The sequence below is a fragment of the Lycorma delicatula genome, chromosome 1 (assembly GCF_047948215.1).
Source record: "Lycorma delicatula isolate Av1 chromosome 1, ASM4794821v1, whole genome shotgun sequence".
NCBI classification, from domain to species: domain Eukaryota; kingdom Metazoa; phylum Arthropoda; class Insecta; order Hemiptera; family Fulgoridae; genus Lycorma; species Lycorma delicatula.
Window position 1 is genome coordinate 102,964,178 of NC_134455.1, and position 17,114 is coordinate 102,981,291.

The 17,114-nt window shown below is 29.1% G+C and overlaps 2 protein-coding genes across 5 annotated transcripts in view; one reads left to right on the plus strand and one right to left on the minus strand.

Moving 5' to 3' along the window:
• LOC142320603 (lipid droplet-regulating VLDL assembly factor AUP1-like) overlaps nucleotides 1–17,114 on the plus strand; it is a 63,815-nt gene that overhangs the window by 45,275 nt on the left and 1,426 nt on the right. The window contains exon 10 of one of the 3 annotated variants that reach the window (XM_075358602.1): nucleotides 160–9,434. The exons of 1 other annotated variant lie outside the window; for it this stretch is intronic. In XM_075358602.1, coding sequence (XP_075214717.1) covers nucleotides 160–163 — 4 coding nt within the window. In that variant the 3' untranslated portion in view covers nucleotides 164–9,434. Of the gene's footprint in view, nucleotides 1–159; nucleotides 9,435–17,114 lie in introns of those variants that run through there. One more of the 3 variants, XM_075358594.1, reaches the window with a different exon arrangement.
• Nucleotides 14,788–17,114, minus strand: part of LOC142320592 (sodium-coupled monocarboxylate transporter 1-like) — a 59,861-nt gene continuing 57,534 nt past the window's right edge. For both annotated transcript variants that reach the window (XR_012755440.1, XM_075358569.1), the window contains one exon: nucleotides 14,788–15,037. Coding sequence is in view for 1 of the 2 variants with exons in the window: in XM_075358569.1 (XP_075214684.1) it covers nucleotides 15,011–15,037 (27 nt within the window). In the remaining variant the exon portion in view is untranslated. The remainder of the gene's footprint in view (nucleotides 15,038–17,114) is intronic.

The following is a 17,114-nucleotide window of genomic DNA, read 5'->3' on the forward strand; positions in this document are numbered from 1 at the left end:
CCCAGAGGCTAAACAAGAAAAAGGAAGGATTATAAATTAACAAATAACATGAATTATTAAGTTTACTTTCTATATGATCCTTTGTCATAAAAATTGTATTGATTTCCTAATTATCTTAAATAGTTTTAAAATAAATAAATTTACTTTCTGTGCTTTCAGGTAGTTTCTATAAAATTATTTTTTTTAAATAATAAATTGTTAGCTTCCTGAGATAGATGGTAAACTGCAACTCTTAGAGCCTGATTGTTCCAAAACACTTAGATATCTGCGGAAGTACCATCCTCATAATTGATGTGTAAAGTAATAATAAAATGTCAGTGGTCAAAGCCACATTTAATTAATTGCAAATTAATTAATTTGCAATTTATAATTGCAAAATTAAAAAATGTTAAATGTAATGTAGCATTTTGATCAGAGTAGAAGTTACAAAGCCAAACTTTTCATTACATAATGTACCCTTTTTTACTAATTGTGATAATGATTGCTAATCTTTCCCTAATCTTCCTACCCAGATTCTTTCATCTAGGAAAGTTTCTGTCAAATTAAAAAATTAATTTGTGTTTTTTTTATTTTTGTTATCTTGTCTAACTTTTACACTTATAAGTACAAGCAGATTTATAAAGTTTAATCATTCATTTAAGATTTATATGGATTCTTTTTTTTTTTATGATTAATTAATTGCTGGTAACCTGAAAGCTTTATGAGTATATAATTTTATGAAATTTATTGTGAAAATAACAAGCTTGACTGCAATTTTAACCCAACACCTGTCAGTTGAAAAAAAACATAGACTACTGTTCCATCATTGGTAGGTTGTCAGAGTAAGTTAGGACTAAAAAAAATTAAATGTTTCGTTACTAATGCAGTTTCTTAATTTTTTAAGTAGATAATGTGTGATATTTTTGTAGATTTTTTAATTTACACTTGCATTTTTTTTAAATATGCTTCATTGGTAAAGGTTATGTTTATAAAAGTCATTTTACCATTTTATATTTTGAATGTTCATATTACCTCTAGATCAGAGCTTAATATTCAGCAGACATAAGTACTTCTAAATCTAGTCTTAATGCAATCAACCCATGACAGAAAAAGTGAAATTATGGGTGACAGCTCCAAGCTCTTCCTGCAGTTACATTTAGCAGAAAGTCTATATAAACAAATGAAAGAGATTTGAATTCTAGTACTCTGTGATTTATAAGAGTGCTGACCTTGTGTCCCCACCACATGCAGTAGTCACAGTCCTACCATTGAATCTTTTTTCTTCATCTGCCGATATCTGTAACTTCCACAGTATTTTCTCAAAGCCTTATAATCTAACATTAACTACTTCTGAATACATACTGCGGTAGATGTCATAGATGTTTTGATTTAATTATAACATTTTAAATATCTTTTTAAGTATTTATCCATAAAATTAGTTTTAAAGAAGCATTTTTGTCTGAAAAAGAACATGTCTTTTTACCTATTCAGAATTACTCTATAAATGTACATTTGTTCTCGTAAAACTAATTAAGTGTTTTAAATATTTCATTACTTATTACTATATATTCCATACCACACATCTCATATTTTTAGCAGTTAAAAAAAAATTTAATTTATTTTTAAATAATCTTTTCTCATTTTCAGTACATTTTGTTCATTGTTTAGCCACTTTTTGCGTTAGTATAGTAACATATAGTCAGTATCAATCAGAAAGATACAGACTTTTCACTGGTGAAAGAATTTTCTAATTGATGATTGTGTAGCTTTTGAGATTAGCTTAGGCAAATATATAACTTTTAATTTAGTGAGAAGATATGTTATAAAAGTTAGAATATAAGTATTATAAGAACGTATTATAAATAAGAGCATAGGTAAATTAAATACAAATAACATACAGTAATATATAAAACATTCAGATATAACGATTAGCATTCTATAAAAAAAATAAATAAATACTATAATTAAAAGATAGAAAGTTACTTTTAATTTCATCATAAAATAATATAATTTAAATTATAATTAGATTTAATTTAGCAATTATAAATATAATAGTAGTTTTTAATAAAGTGAACAGTTTCCTCTTTATGATATTAAAATATAAATATACTGAATTTTACTTCTGGGTTCATTCCTGGAATGTGGTCGAGTATAGTTTTTATTTCTAAAGCATTGACTATGATTCAAATAAATGTACAATTTTTTTTACAATTGTCTGAAGTTTTCTTATATACATAGATATTATTTTCTGTAAGGGTTTTGCTTATGTGTGTATAGATAATTGAAGATACACCCTCAATCGGCTTTAGAAAAGGGACTGTAATATTACAAAAGCACTTAGATGAATATCACTTTTGTCAATCTACTTACTTTAAGAAACTAGTGTAAATGAACTATATAATTAATTATCTTGCTTAAACAGCCCTTTTTTATCTTATTGCTCTGAACTAAAATTGAAATATCTATTTATAACATTTTTTATTTTGATATGAGGGGGTATGAATCATCAAAACAAACATGATCCAAAAGTTAATTTTTCACAGTTGGAGAAAACCCTGATAAGATATACTCTAGACCCCCACTACAACGATCAAATGGGGTCTGGAAAACCCATTGTAAATCAAGAAATTCACCTAACTTTATATAACATGGTCGTAATAAAATTATATAAGTCTTTTAAACTCTTTTTTTTTATTACTTTTCCAGAAAAAAACACATTGAATACAATAAGTTAAATGAGATTAAAATTTTTACACTTAACCAATTTAACAAAATTTGGAAAAAATAAAAAACTGGAATACAGTACCGTATGTACATTTAAGACACACTGTATGTACGTATGTACAAAGAGTATGCATATTAAAAATTAAAAGCAGTCAAAAAAAAATAAACAAACAAAAATTAAATATGAAATGAAATGTACTTACTTTATCTTACTGTCACGATGATGAACATTAAGGATCACTTCTTGACAACTCACCTCTTATACATCCTTTCTCGCTGTTTTGAAGAAATAATGAATTGACTTCTGAACTTTTTTCTCCTTCATTGATTTATAAATTTCTTGGTAGCATGTGATTTCATGCTGTATGGCCGCAGTTACTGCCATACTTCAAAATTCGGATCGTCTGATTCAAAAATATTTAACCCACCTTAAATTAATTTAAACACTTTGGAAAGTCTTTCTGTCTTTCATTTTTTGTTTTGTCAGCTGTGGGTTCTGATTTGCTTACCTTGTTGAACTCATCTTCTATTTGCTGAGTGTCTTGTTGAGCACTTGCAATAAGCTCTTCATTGGAAAGATCTCCTTCAGCATCCAACAACTCAGTAACATCTTCATTACAAACTTTCAGGTTAAGAATACTGTTTTACAGTTTCTATCATTACACTCAACACAGGAATTTCACTAATTTCCTTGTCGTTATAGTTGTGAGGACAAATTTTTTTCCATCCACTTTTAATGGTTTTTTCAGAAACTTCCATCCATGCATTGTTAATAAGTATTACAGCTTGCAGTATGTTGAATTTTTTCTTCCAGTATTCTATAGTAGTTGGGCCACCTTCCTTATCAGTGGCTTTGAATAATTGTCAAAAATTATGCAAATTATACGTTTTAAAATATGTGATAACAAAGTGATCCATTGACTGGAGTAGTGACAATGTATTCAGTGGCATAAAGATTACTTTTACATTTGAATTTTTATCTTGTAGGTCTGCCGCAGTGTGGCTTTTGACATTATTAATTAATAAAACTGCTTTAAATGGGAATTTGTTGTCGATGTAGTACTTCTTCACTTGCGGAATGAAATGTTCTTCAAACCAGTCTTTAGATATTGAAGCAGTCATCCAACCTTGATGACACTTGACCGCCATATAACTGGAATGGTATTTTTATCACTATTTTTAAATGCTCTTGGATTTTCTGATCGGTAAATAACTAGTGGTTTCATCTTAAAATCACCCTGAGCATTTGTTCTCACAAGAATAGATATTCGATCTTTAGCAGCTTTAAAATTGGGCATATGTTTTTCTTTCCTAGCAATATATGTTCGTGATGACATTCTTTTCCAGAACTATCCTGTTTTGTCAACATTGAACAGATGAGTATTTTCCTTCTTCAGTAATTTGACACAGTGAATCAGGAAACTTTGTGGCAGCTACAGTATCTGCGCTTGCAGCTTCGTCTTACACTTACATGTTATGCTTGCCAGCTGTTTGTTTGAAACAGTCAAACCATCCCTTTCTGCCGCTAAAAGTTGCATCCATTTCGCTTCTTTGTTTTTCAGACATTCAAAAATTGAAACAAGCTTAGCTGATATCATTGCCTGGCTTAGCAGCATACATAAAGTATAAGTTCATTGGTTAATCCACTCTATTAGTATCATCTCAGTTTCTTGAATTAAACTTTCCCATTTTCATAACTTGTATGAAAACATAGGAGTGGCAGTAATTTCTGTAATGTATTGTTCTTTATTTTTAATTATAGTACTAATGATAGAATGAGACAATTTTAATTTTTCTGCAATTTCATTGCCTTTTAACCCTTACCATAAAGTTGTAAAATATTTTGTTTAGTCTAAAGTTATTGCCCTCCTTGCAATTTTAAGCGGTACGCTCGCATCATGGTTTCTTTTTCGTTTATCTGACATTTTTAACACAGTACAAAATGTCATAGTTCACAGAGAAAAACAAAACACTGTCACAGTATTGATGCCTGGAAATAAATACAGTACAGTACATAAAATTGAATAGAAACACTGTAAACAGGAAACAAAAAAACATACATACACATCTGACAAACGCCCAATAATATACTGCCACCAAGTCAAAGGGAATGATCTCCAAGCTAAATACAGAGTAGAGCTATAGGACTGCTACGTGATCCTATGGTCCACATATAGTTAGCAGGAGATATGGAATCTTTAGAGGGGTGAGGATAGGGGAGGTTGAACGCAACCTTGAGACGTGTAATGCTATTACTACTTTTTTTTCACATTAAATTAGAATTCTTTAGTATGCTGTGTGCCTTTTTTTGTATAAATTTTAATCAATATTTTTGAGTACTTCAAGTTTAATTATTCTTAAATTTCGGAACAAATGAGGTTTTACATCAACATGTTACTTTTGATTATACTCATGTTGTAAACTTTCAAAACTCAGGGATGCTGTTAGGTTAGGAAAAATATGCGGCTAAATAAAAAGTCAACAAAAAAAATTATTTACATATCAATTTTTGGCTAACGTACTAACATTAAACCACTAATCCTTTTTTTTTCCCCTCTGATTAGGGAAGTAATCTCATTTATGGACAAAGTGTCAGGCTCATTAACAGGTTCTGCAGATGTCAGGCGTATGTAGCCTGCGCCCTACTGACTAAACCTCCACCTCACCAGCATTTTTGTGCAGGAATAAGCTCACATTAGTTTTCTATATCTTATTCAACATCATTATTTTGGCAAATTTAGTCAATTATATTTACATGAAGCCCTAGATCTGGATTCTTCCTCCACTCTTTCCCAAAAAAACTTCTTAATTACTTTTCTTTTTTAGTTACAGTACTGATCAGTAATATCTGATTGTAGTGTATTTCAGAATATTTTGTTGTTTTACCAAACGTCTTGTTATTTTTGCATGCCATTTCCCCGTTGGTAAATATTGTGCTTCCTTTGCCTCGGTTTATGTGAAGTGGAAAGAGTCAACTTTTGGCTCTTTAGTAAAGGTTTTTGCTGCAAGACAAAAGTCTGCTGCTTCATAGTATTTCCCTTCTCTTCATTAGTGCATATTTTGTTATAGAATCAAAAACTATGTCTGGTTTCACAATTTCCTCCATTCCATTTATTTATTTTTCAGTGTTACTAAAAGCAAAAAAACTCCTGATTCCTATTATGGGAAATCCTACTTTGATTTCATTTAAGTGGACCAGAGTAATAAGCAGTAAAAACATGCAATCATAGCTAGATTCTTGTTTTGACTTCCATATCTGAAACACACATTATGAAATCATGTTCAAGTTTCTAGAGAAACTGTATTTCCATCCAGTAGTATGTGTGACAGATTAAGTGTTAATTTACAGTGCCCTTAATTGATCAGTCTGTTTTTTTTAGGGGAGGGGTGAGTTTTCTGGCAAGATATGAAATTATTTGTGTTAGTTTATCAGTGTCCTTTATTTTTCCATAAAATACTTAATACTGCAGTTTGTGGACTTTCTTCTTCATAATTAAATCACATTTTTTCCTCTTAACATTTTCATTCTTTGTTTTCCCTTTTAGGCCTAAGTATATTAAACATTCTGTAGTTTTATAGCTTATTTATTACTTATGAATTTTCGGGGTTTCTTCCTTTCATTTTTAATCTTTTTGATGTTCTAGTCACTTGCAAGTTATTCCCTAATAGTTTGATCCCCATTGTAATGATCCTCAACATATTGGATCTTATTAATAAAATTTGTAATACTTTTTTTTTGCTTCTGAGATAAACCCTTTCTTGTTTTCTTTGGTGATACTATTCGTTAATCCGAAGCATGAAAAACACCTGCATACAGAATGAAATATTCTCCCTTCATTGATTTCTTATAAAAAGTGTAGTCCTGTAAAATTGTTCTTTTGTATGTTTTATCATTTCTTGGTCATCATGTATAAACATATTTTAAAATAGTTGAGTATCCGAGATACTTAAGTTCTTGCACTTAATCATCCAGTGTGTGAATATATTGGTTGCTCAAGCATTGACTTTATACCTGAAACAATAAGAAAACCTTTTTTTTACTGTAGTTATGATTACTTCTACTCAGTCTAAACTGGTGCTTTGAACATTTGCACTACATAGACCTACCTACTTTTTTGTGATGACACAATATTACCAGATAAATTAACTGAAATATCAAGTTACTATAAAAGTAGTTTTGTCTAATTTTAACAAGGTTTTAAACCTAACCTAGTTTATTACTTAACAGACAAGTTTGAGTGACATAGATGACCCATTGCCATATTGCTAAAAATATTTATTATTGATATCAGTATTTTTGACCTCACTTAGTACAAAAGAGAGGATATTAATTCTATTAAAAATGCAATTGCTAATATCTGCCAGGAGAAAAACAACAGGAAAAATACTCAATTCTATTATTAAATAATTTACTGGTAATCTAAACTAATAATTTTTATTATTAATAATTATAACACCACTAATTAATTTTATTATTTCATTAAAGGCCACATTACCAATAAAAATAGAATTATTAAGCTGTTAAATTCTCAATAAAAAAAACAGAACTTCAGCAATATCAACATTGATATCTGATTGCATAAAACCAATCACATATTGGAGAATTCAGCTGGTGACTGCCAACTTTGAAATCATATTTATGAATCTACAAGTAGGTATTTTTATTTTAACATATTTCAGTTCACATCAGTTTAAAAAATTGAAACAAAAGACTGCTAAGTAGTTAACAGTTAAAGTATTTTTGGAGCACGTGAGTTTTGATTCTAATTCTCTCATATGATGCCATAAAAAGGGAAAAAGATTATTTTAATGAAATCTTTAATGAGATATTATAGATATCTTAGCTAGAAAAAAATTAGCAGTATCATAATTTATTTTTTATTAGTACAAAACGTAATACTAGCATGAACTAAGTTAATGGTCATACAGACAGGTAGTTTCTAAATACATAAATATTATTTCCCACACTATATATGAAAGTTATAGAATAAACTATTTTATGTCTGTATAGTGTTATTTCTGTGTAAAGTTAATTTTTTACACATTAAAGATTTGTTAAAATGTTGTTACTTTTTATTTATCCTTTAAATTTTGAGTAATATACAGAGTGTCTTAAGACGAAACACCCTAATTTGAACTGTCTGTAATACTACATGTATTCAATGCATTAGGATGATTGAAAGAAACGACAGTGGATACAAATAGTTATGAAATTTTTTTGTGCAGTCACATCATTTCTATATGTGCCCCACTCGTGGCACAGAGGATGTCTAATTGATACTTGATTTCTCTCCAGGTACCCTGTAGCATATTTGGCGTAACTGCCTCAATAGCACCTCTAGTCCTCTCATGAAACTGTTCCAGAGTTGTCACTTTGATAGAGTACACCTTGTCCTTAACATACCCCCACAGGAAGAAATTCAAGGGAGCAATGTCAAGCGACTGGGTTGGCCAGAGAATTGGACCACCTGTCCCAATCTATCTTTGTGGGAATTCGTCAGTCAGTGTGTTGCAGACTTCCAAATGCCAGTGTGGAGGTCAGTGTGGTGTGTCTTGCTGGAAGAGCAGGTTTTGGTGTCAATATCTTATCTGATGGAACACAAAATTAACTAACATATCAAGATATGTGAGACAAGTGATAGTCGCCTCTGCAAAGAAAAAAGGTCCAATAAGTTCATCCTTCATTAAGTCATTCCAAATGTTGACCTTAGGGCTGTTTCATTGAAACTCTATGGACTCTCAAGAATGTTCACTACCCCAAATGCGCACATTGTGTCTGATGACCTTACCACTGAGGTGAAATGTTGACTCATCAGAAAACACAACCTTGGCCAAAAAGTTGTTACCTATCTCGATGCACTGAAGAATGTCTGGCAAACATTGCACGTTTGGGTTTATTGTCAGGTTTCACCTCATGTAACAATTGCAATTTTTATGCATAAAGCTTTAGGCGCTTGGGTAGCACATCGTGGACAGTTGATTTTGGGAAACCAAGCTCACGTGACGCTGAAATGCACTGAACATTCTCCTCTGAAGTTTGTGATAGACCACCACCATGCCTCTTAGCAACAGATCTTGTCTCTAGAAATGCTGCTTTCCACGTCTTGATTCTCTTGGCATCAGGAGGATCTCTGTGATACTCTGCACGGAAACGTCGTTGAACTGCAATAATGGACCCCCAATTCTTCATACCACCACACGGTTTGTGTTTTTTCAGCATTTGTCATATTTCAATTTTTTTGATTTTCAAAAGTCAGTTTCAGCACCTGAAATAAAAATGATCTTGCTATTACATTATATAATTTAAATTTCTACAGCTAAACTACCATGTACCACCTGACAGAATTGTCTTGGTTGTTTGTTATGTTCATTATAAATTGTTTCAAATTAGAGCGTTTCATCTCAGACACCTGTATTAAATTGTCTTTTCTGTTAATCATAATTCTTTGCTTAATATCTTTATTTAGTTGTATTTGGATTAATTATAAAATTATGGTAATTATTACAGTTATAATTTTTGCTAGTATGTTTTGTAAAAATGATTTTAATTAATTCTACATATTATACTCTATTGACATATTTTATTCTGTATATAATGAAGGTAATGGAACATAATAACTGAGTTGTATATTTTCAATTTATAGACTGAAGTATTCTTTATTATTTTATTGTAGTAATGTTTTAAAAGGTTTCAATAAAACGAGATAATAAAATTATTTTTGTAAACCCGTTAAAAATTTTATGATTATTTTTATTATCTCTGCATCCTAACCCTACTTTCCATTCTGTACTTTTTATTATTTATTCTTGTGTTCACAATTACACAATTTTTTGTGTTTAATATACTCTCCACTGGATACAGATTTATTTATGAAGATAAAACTTCTTTAATTTCACCTGTCATGATATGTTAATGTTTAACATGTTAGATTACAATGCCCATACATTCTTTTTTATTTGTATTATCACTGACATTCGCTATTATAAAATCAAAAAACTAATAACTGAATTATAAAAACATCTGAAACATATCATACCTTCAACAAAATTTAGCCAAAAAAATAATTTATTACGGGTAAATTTATATGTTATATCTTTATATTTATATGTTATGAGTTAGACATTGTGAACTGACACGAGTGCCAGGTGCTCCATTATCAGTGACCAGTTTTATCTTGTGCTACAAGATAAATAATGTATTAGTTTGCTATCTTGTGGAAATTGCTGTGTTAATAATCCAAGTTTATTTGACATTGTTTTTTTGTGCAATTTGTTTCTGTCAATTTACTAAGATGTCAAGTAATTTCAGAGTATGTAATAAATCAGTTTCAACACGTAAATTTTCATACAGTGATTATAAATAGTATTGCCACTCACTTGTGATAACATGACTAAGGAGAAACTGGATTATATTTCTACTGAAAATCAAATCTGGCATTGTCCATCTTACACTGCATTGTGATAAAGAGTATGCAAATTGCTAATGATGCAGTGGAAGGGAAAGCCAATCTATCTCAGATTTTCTTAATGCTAGAAGAAGCTAAAGAAGATAAATTACAAAAGAAATAAGCATGCATTTCTATACTTGCGAAGTGTGTTAAATGATCAAAAGAATGTTTTGGACGAACAAGCTCAGCAGATAAAATGTTTTGTAATGCTGAAAATCTTAAGCAGGACAATTTTGATGTTAAAAATAACTATCCGATATCAAAATCTGTAAAAACAATCAGTACTCAAGATACAACACCACTGAGATTCACAAATGTGCCTGAAGCTGCCAAAGAAGATGTGTTCAAAGTGATAACAGATGTCACTGCTGCTTTGGGCATAGAAATCATGAGAAATTCAATTGATATTTGTCACAGGTTGGGGGAGGGGATCAATTCCAACTCTCCAGCTGGGATCATTGCTAAACTTGTGAGATGCAAGGACAAACAACGCATTTTGGACAAGCGAAGAGAGAAACAACACGAATGACTTGGGGATGACACAGGCAGCAGTTCCAATCTATATGAACAAAAGTCTATGTCCAGGAAGGAGGAGGTTGTTTGTGTATCTTGGCAGACTAAGACTGAGAAGAAATATATCCACTTGGGGATTTGAAATGGGAAAACTCTGATGCGAAGGAACTCTTGGCTCCTGTGAAGGTGATTATTACAATGGATGATTTATCTAGCTTATAAACTTACTGTCAGTCTAACATGAAAATGGATGATAAATAGGCCATAATTTATTTTTATTGGTAGATATTTCTTTTCTACAATCTGAATGATAGTAAATTTAAATAGTTCATTTTCATTTGCTAATGATTTTTGTGATGACAATAATAAATTTGTAATAATTCACCAGAATATAAATTGTTAAAGAAAAGTTTTTTATTTATATTCATTAAATAAATTGTCTGATGCTTTAATGCTACCTGTAATATGAATAACAGTATGTGAACTTAATAGATTTAATAGAAATGGCTACTCCCAGTTTGCTAAAACCAATGAAAATTATCGATCAGTGGAATATTAATTTTCGTGTCTAAACTCTGCTCAGCTGTGGCAGAGCTGGTTGCTTTGCAAACTCTCTCTTTCTCTGTTTTTTCTGTCATTAGATTCCATTTCTTTGCACTGACTAGTTTCCTTCCAGAATTAAATAATGTATTATTATCTTGCATGAGAATAATTTACTAGTTTTAGGCAATTTAAATATTTGCATGTTAAAAGATTCACTTCAGGCTTTCAAATACCAACCCAAGGGTAGCTTTAGGTTGAATGAAATAATAAATACCCAACCCAAGTATTTGTAAAAAAGTTCAAGCTGTTTGGATCGTATGATTTTTACAGGATGTAGTAATTATGACGCAATTATTGGAATTTATAAAAATATGACTAATTACCTCTAGGTCAGATGATACTAGAAGTGTACTAAAGAAAATTGATTATGAGTTGTTAAAGATGAATGTAATTATATTTGATTGGAACTGTATTTATAGTCTAGATGATGTAGATATCGATTTTCAGTTTGTTAATATTCTTAAGAAATCATTAGAAGAGGCTATAAAAATTAATCAGTTTGTTAAAAAAACAAAATATGTTGAAACCTTGGATAACAGACAACTTGTGTAGCAGGCAACAATACAAAATAGGCTGTACAAATAGTTAAAGAAAAAGGTTACTGAGTTATTTTAAAATGTATAGTTAATGTCTAAAGAAGGATATTGAAAGTAGAAAAACAGTTACTACTCAAACTTATTTGAAAAAATAATGTAAAGAAACAATGGCAGACAATGAATATATATTAAGAAAGAGGACAACTAAATTAAGTTTTGATAGGCTAAGTTTATTAGACGATTCCTTGATTATTATAGAGGAACCAAAGATGATTGCAGAAGAATTCAATAACGTCTTTGTAAATATCACAAAGCAAGAAAAAATTAGACCCTTCTTTAGTACTGGATGAAAATAGCTATAAACTATTTTTCCCAAAAACTCATACATGTAACTATTTTTTTCCTATATGTACAGAAGTAGCTTTGGTTAAAAAAAGGGTTGAAGTTGAATAAAAAATTAGGGATCTGTGATATTTCTTCATTTACTACAAAGGAAGTTAAGGGTATTTTATCTCCAGTTTTAACCTTTTTGGTCAACCTGAGTTTTGAAAGTGGAAAATTTCCTTCAGTCTTAAAATCTGCAGTAGTCATTCAAAAAGGGTAATTCTTTAGATTAAAATAATTATTAACCAATATCCTTACTTTCTCTTATTATAGTTATTATACTTATAAATAATAGGTCTTATTATAGATATTTATCTTTCTCAAAGATAGTTGAGAAAATAGTGGAAAAGGTTGATCTTTTTCAGCTTATTAATTTTTTTTCACTAAATCAATTTGGCTTCATTGAAGGAAAATCAACAGAAGGAAACATTCTGAGGTGAACATATTTGTAGACTGCATTTGTGCTGAAGACCATAATATTTTACTGTCTTATTTGTTGTAAGCAGATTTTAGAGGAATAACTTTGAAATGGTTTAGAAGTTAGTTAATGGAAAGAAAGAGTTCAATATGTAAAAATCAAAGGTCATTAACTTGTGGAGTTATCAAGAATCTGTCCTTGGACCTATTTTTTTTGCTAGTATTTATTAATAATTTCTTTGGCTCAGTGTTATAACTCTACAACTTCTGAACAATTAAAATAAGACATGCAACATGATCTTGATATGGTTTACCTTTAATAAATTAACTTTGAGCTTGAAAAGATCTGAACATGTATTCCCTTTTTTTCAATTTATCAGGAGTGGACATTTAGTGGGTAATTTAGATGTACCTTCTAGTAGATTTAGGTTACAAAACTGTATCGCTCAAATTAAAGCTAATAAAGAAGCATTCAGATGTTTTTACACATTTTGTGCACCCAAAATCATTAATCAATTGCCTAACCATATTACATCTTGTTCAACAGTGATAACATTTTTGAAAGCTCTTAAAAATTGGTTGTTCTTATTTGAAAATAAGTTTCTTTTAATTAATTTAAAATAATTTATTTTTTTTAAAGTAATTTAGAATAGCCTCCTTTTGAAAAAAAAATTAACTACAGTCTTATTGCTATAAATTGTATTAAATTAATAATATATTACAATCTGTATAATTTAATTCAATCATTAAGCCTAATCACAGGCACAATGTCTGTTCCTTTATTTCTTTTGATTGTATCTCAACACAAAGATTTAAATTTTTAATAAGATATTTATTGGAAAGATTTAATAGATAAAAAATTAATTTTTTACATGGTTTAGTGTTTATTTAAGAATTTTTCAGTGAAGTATACTTTGGATAGAAAAATTTAGATCTTATTTTTTGTGTCATTCCTTAGTTATAATGAAAATTTACTACAGGATGAATTTGTATAATTACAATGTAATGATAAATAGCCTAACACCATTTTTATATTGTAAGCCTGTTTGCACAGATATTGTAAAAAATTTGTTGGAAAACTTTTGTTGGAGTAAAAAAAAAAATACTAAATACTTAATTTCTTTCTTTGAACAAAGATGCAGTTTCTTGACTTTCTGTTGTCACAAATAGCATGTTTTCAATAGGTGAGTATTTTACAAGGCTGAATTTTATCACAAAAAAAAAAATGTAAATATAAAATGTACTTAAAATTGTAAATATAAAAAATGTACAGTAACTGATCAAAATCCCCCCCCCCCAAAAAAAAAACAAAATAATTTGTATGTTTAATTTGTTCAACTTTGTCAAAATTTATAGAATTGACATTAAAAAGAATTATTTTTTAGGGTACTTTTAAAGTTATTCTAGTTTACAGAATTTTTTTATCTATTTATTTATTTCTTTAATCAAATTTTTGATTTATAAAAAAAATGCTAACTAAAAACACTTGTATTAATACTTTAATAATTAATAATGTAATTGGTCTTTTCTATTTTTTGTAATTTGTAGGCTTAGTTCATTACAAATTTCTCTTATACTAGCCAAGAATCAAATCAGATATTTCATATAATAGAGAAGCATACTACCCCACCACAGCCTTTGAGAAAGAGTATATATTAATTTAATAATGTATTGCCTTTGCTAACCTATTTTCAGCTGGACAATAGTACTAGTAATCAGCTTATGTTAGCAAGTCGGTATTTAAATAACTTATGAGCATTTTACTTAAACTTGAATTCCTTTTGTCCAGAATTAATCAGAATTATTAATTCCAAATTGGATTGATGTAAAAATTTGGGATTTTCATGAAAGTAGTATTTTTTTTTTTTTTTTAAACCTATCATCAGCCTATCGACTGAATATTGGTTTTCCCTCTTATCATTGTTTATTCAAAGTAAATAATAGTAAAGAAGTGTTTTAGGCCAAATTATTCACTAGAATATTTCCTGAGAACCTCCAAATTATATCCTTCCACAAAATAATCTATCCAGTAAAAATAATTTTGAAGTGCTATTAATGCACTTACATAATTTTGTAACCGTAATTGCTGAAATTCATATAGAAAATGTAAGTTGACATAAAAAAAAATAAAATTAGTAATTGGATCATTTTATATTTATTATTTTTCAGGTTACCTGTACCATTACAACTTTTTGCAATATAGAAATATTAATAAAATGAACATATTTTTCATGAAAAGCTATTTATTGTATACAAAGTTCTTTTTTTAAATTTACAAGTAAAATCTTTTTTAGAAATCAGAATTGATATTTATTTATAATTTAAAAAACTGAACACTATATTTAATCAGATTTTTTAATTTTATTCACTCAAAATATTTTCATTCATTTACGAGCTGTTATATTTTTATAATCTGTGTTCTTGAACGACCACCTGAAAAGAAAAAAATATTAATTTAATTATAATTATTAGGTAAAGGTCGGTACAATAATATTCATTACTTGACACAAGAAAATTCTTGGAAAGAAGAATTCTTGTACAGGCAGGCCCTACACTTTGTTATACTAGCATACAAAAAAAAGGCAGTAAGCTTTTTCCTAACAGCTAGCAGACCATGATATCTATTTAATAAATTTTTTCAAGTGTCATTCATGTAATTATATTTGTTAAATCTCTTAAATAGAATTCACTTTTTTTATGAAAGATTAATTCTATAACATACAATTCATTTTCATCAGATAGTCTGCAGTAAAAATACACACATAAACGTACATATAAGTATTTTATTTGTGAACACAAAACACTCAGTTAATAATAAATAAATAGTGATTCTTATATAATATTTGGTGTTAGAGGAATTCTCTTAAAAAGAGAAGAAATATTTGTATCACAGCTAGATATGAGGTAATAAAGTGTAAGATCCTATTACAAAATGACTCTAGGTCAGAGAGGTTTGGGAGAGAGAATTCACTCAAAAAAATTGTTTAGCGCCTTAAGAATAAGAAACATCCCATGCCAGTATTATTAGTTGAAATTTGGAATGAAGTGGTTTCCCATTGAATTACTTGCTATGCCAAATATACTACTGCTCACCAATATGCTGACTTAAAATAAAAATCTAAATAAAAATTAATTGTTTAAAGATTACAATGTCAATAAGGGCAAAAAAAGCAAAGATACTAGGTCTTCTTTATATTCTTGACGGCTCTTTTGCCAATTTTTTTCAAATTTGACCAATTTGAATGATTAAAATTTTTTTACACATACATAGTGATAAAATGTTCACACACATACAAAATAGTTTCTTTTTCTTATTTAATTACAAAATACTGACCCCTTTTTTACTATAAATACATTAATTAATTTTCAATCTAGAATTTTTGCTTAAATCATTGGTTTCATGTATTAATTTTTTTTTTCAGTAAGAATGTCTTACATATAATATATCTTTTAAAAATAATTCTGTTTTGAGAATTGTAACAATGTTTAATGTTTTAAAACCATGTTGTCTGGCATATTCTTTTTTCAAGTTGTGACTTATTTGACTAGTTTGATGGTTTTCTCCAAACCTTCTGCTTTCTTCTACTGCTTCTCCTGTGAACTAAATTTAAAAGACCTCTACCCTTTTACTTGCTTCAATACTATAAAATGCTGCAATCCACACAAATATTTTTGAATTTTTAGATCTACATTATTTAACACTCACAGTCCCTCTCTCAGCACAAAAGATCTTCTTACTTGTGCCAATCTAATTTTAATCTCTATTTTATTTCATTCATCTCCACCAAACTTGAGGGGAATTTCACTCCCTAAATAGGAAAATTGTATGTAACTTCTGGTATATTATGTTTCTCTATCTTATTATCTAATTTCTCAACATCCTATCTGTTATACATTTTTACTATTGTTTTACTCTTATTTATTCTCAAACTAAGTTTTCTCACTAGGCAATAAATCCATGCCATTCGGTATGTCTTCTTGTTTTTAGTTTCTACTAAAAGGAAAATATCATTAGAGAATCTTGACATTTAATTTTTTCTGTTGTATAGTTACTACACGCTCAAATTTCATTCTCAATTTCTTTATAGTCTCTTCTATAAACATACTGAAAAGCAATGGGGACAGGCATCCTTGTTCACTTTCTGTGAGTTTACCTTTATTAATCTTATTCTCTTTTTACTGCTACCTTATCCTTATAGAAAAAGTTTGTTTGTATACATATCTTCTTCCCTACATTTTAGTCCAGTTTCTTAAAAAAATTTTCTATTTCTCATTTTCAAATGTCTCCTCTGAATCTACAACTCTCATATAGGTGGATTTATTCTTCATTAGCATGGATTCAAATTTCAGAATGGTCTCCCCTAATACTCAATTACTCATATTCTTGAAACAAAGTTGGCCTTCATTTAATACACTTCTATTTGCCTGTAAACTATTTTATTAAGTATATTCAATGCATAAGGTGTTAGACAAAGTGCGATAGTTCTCAGACGTATCTGCTCCTACTTTC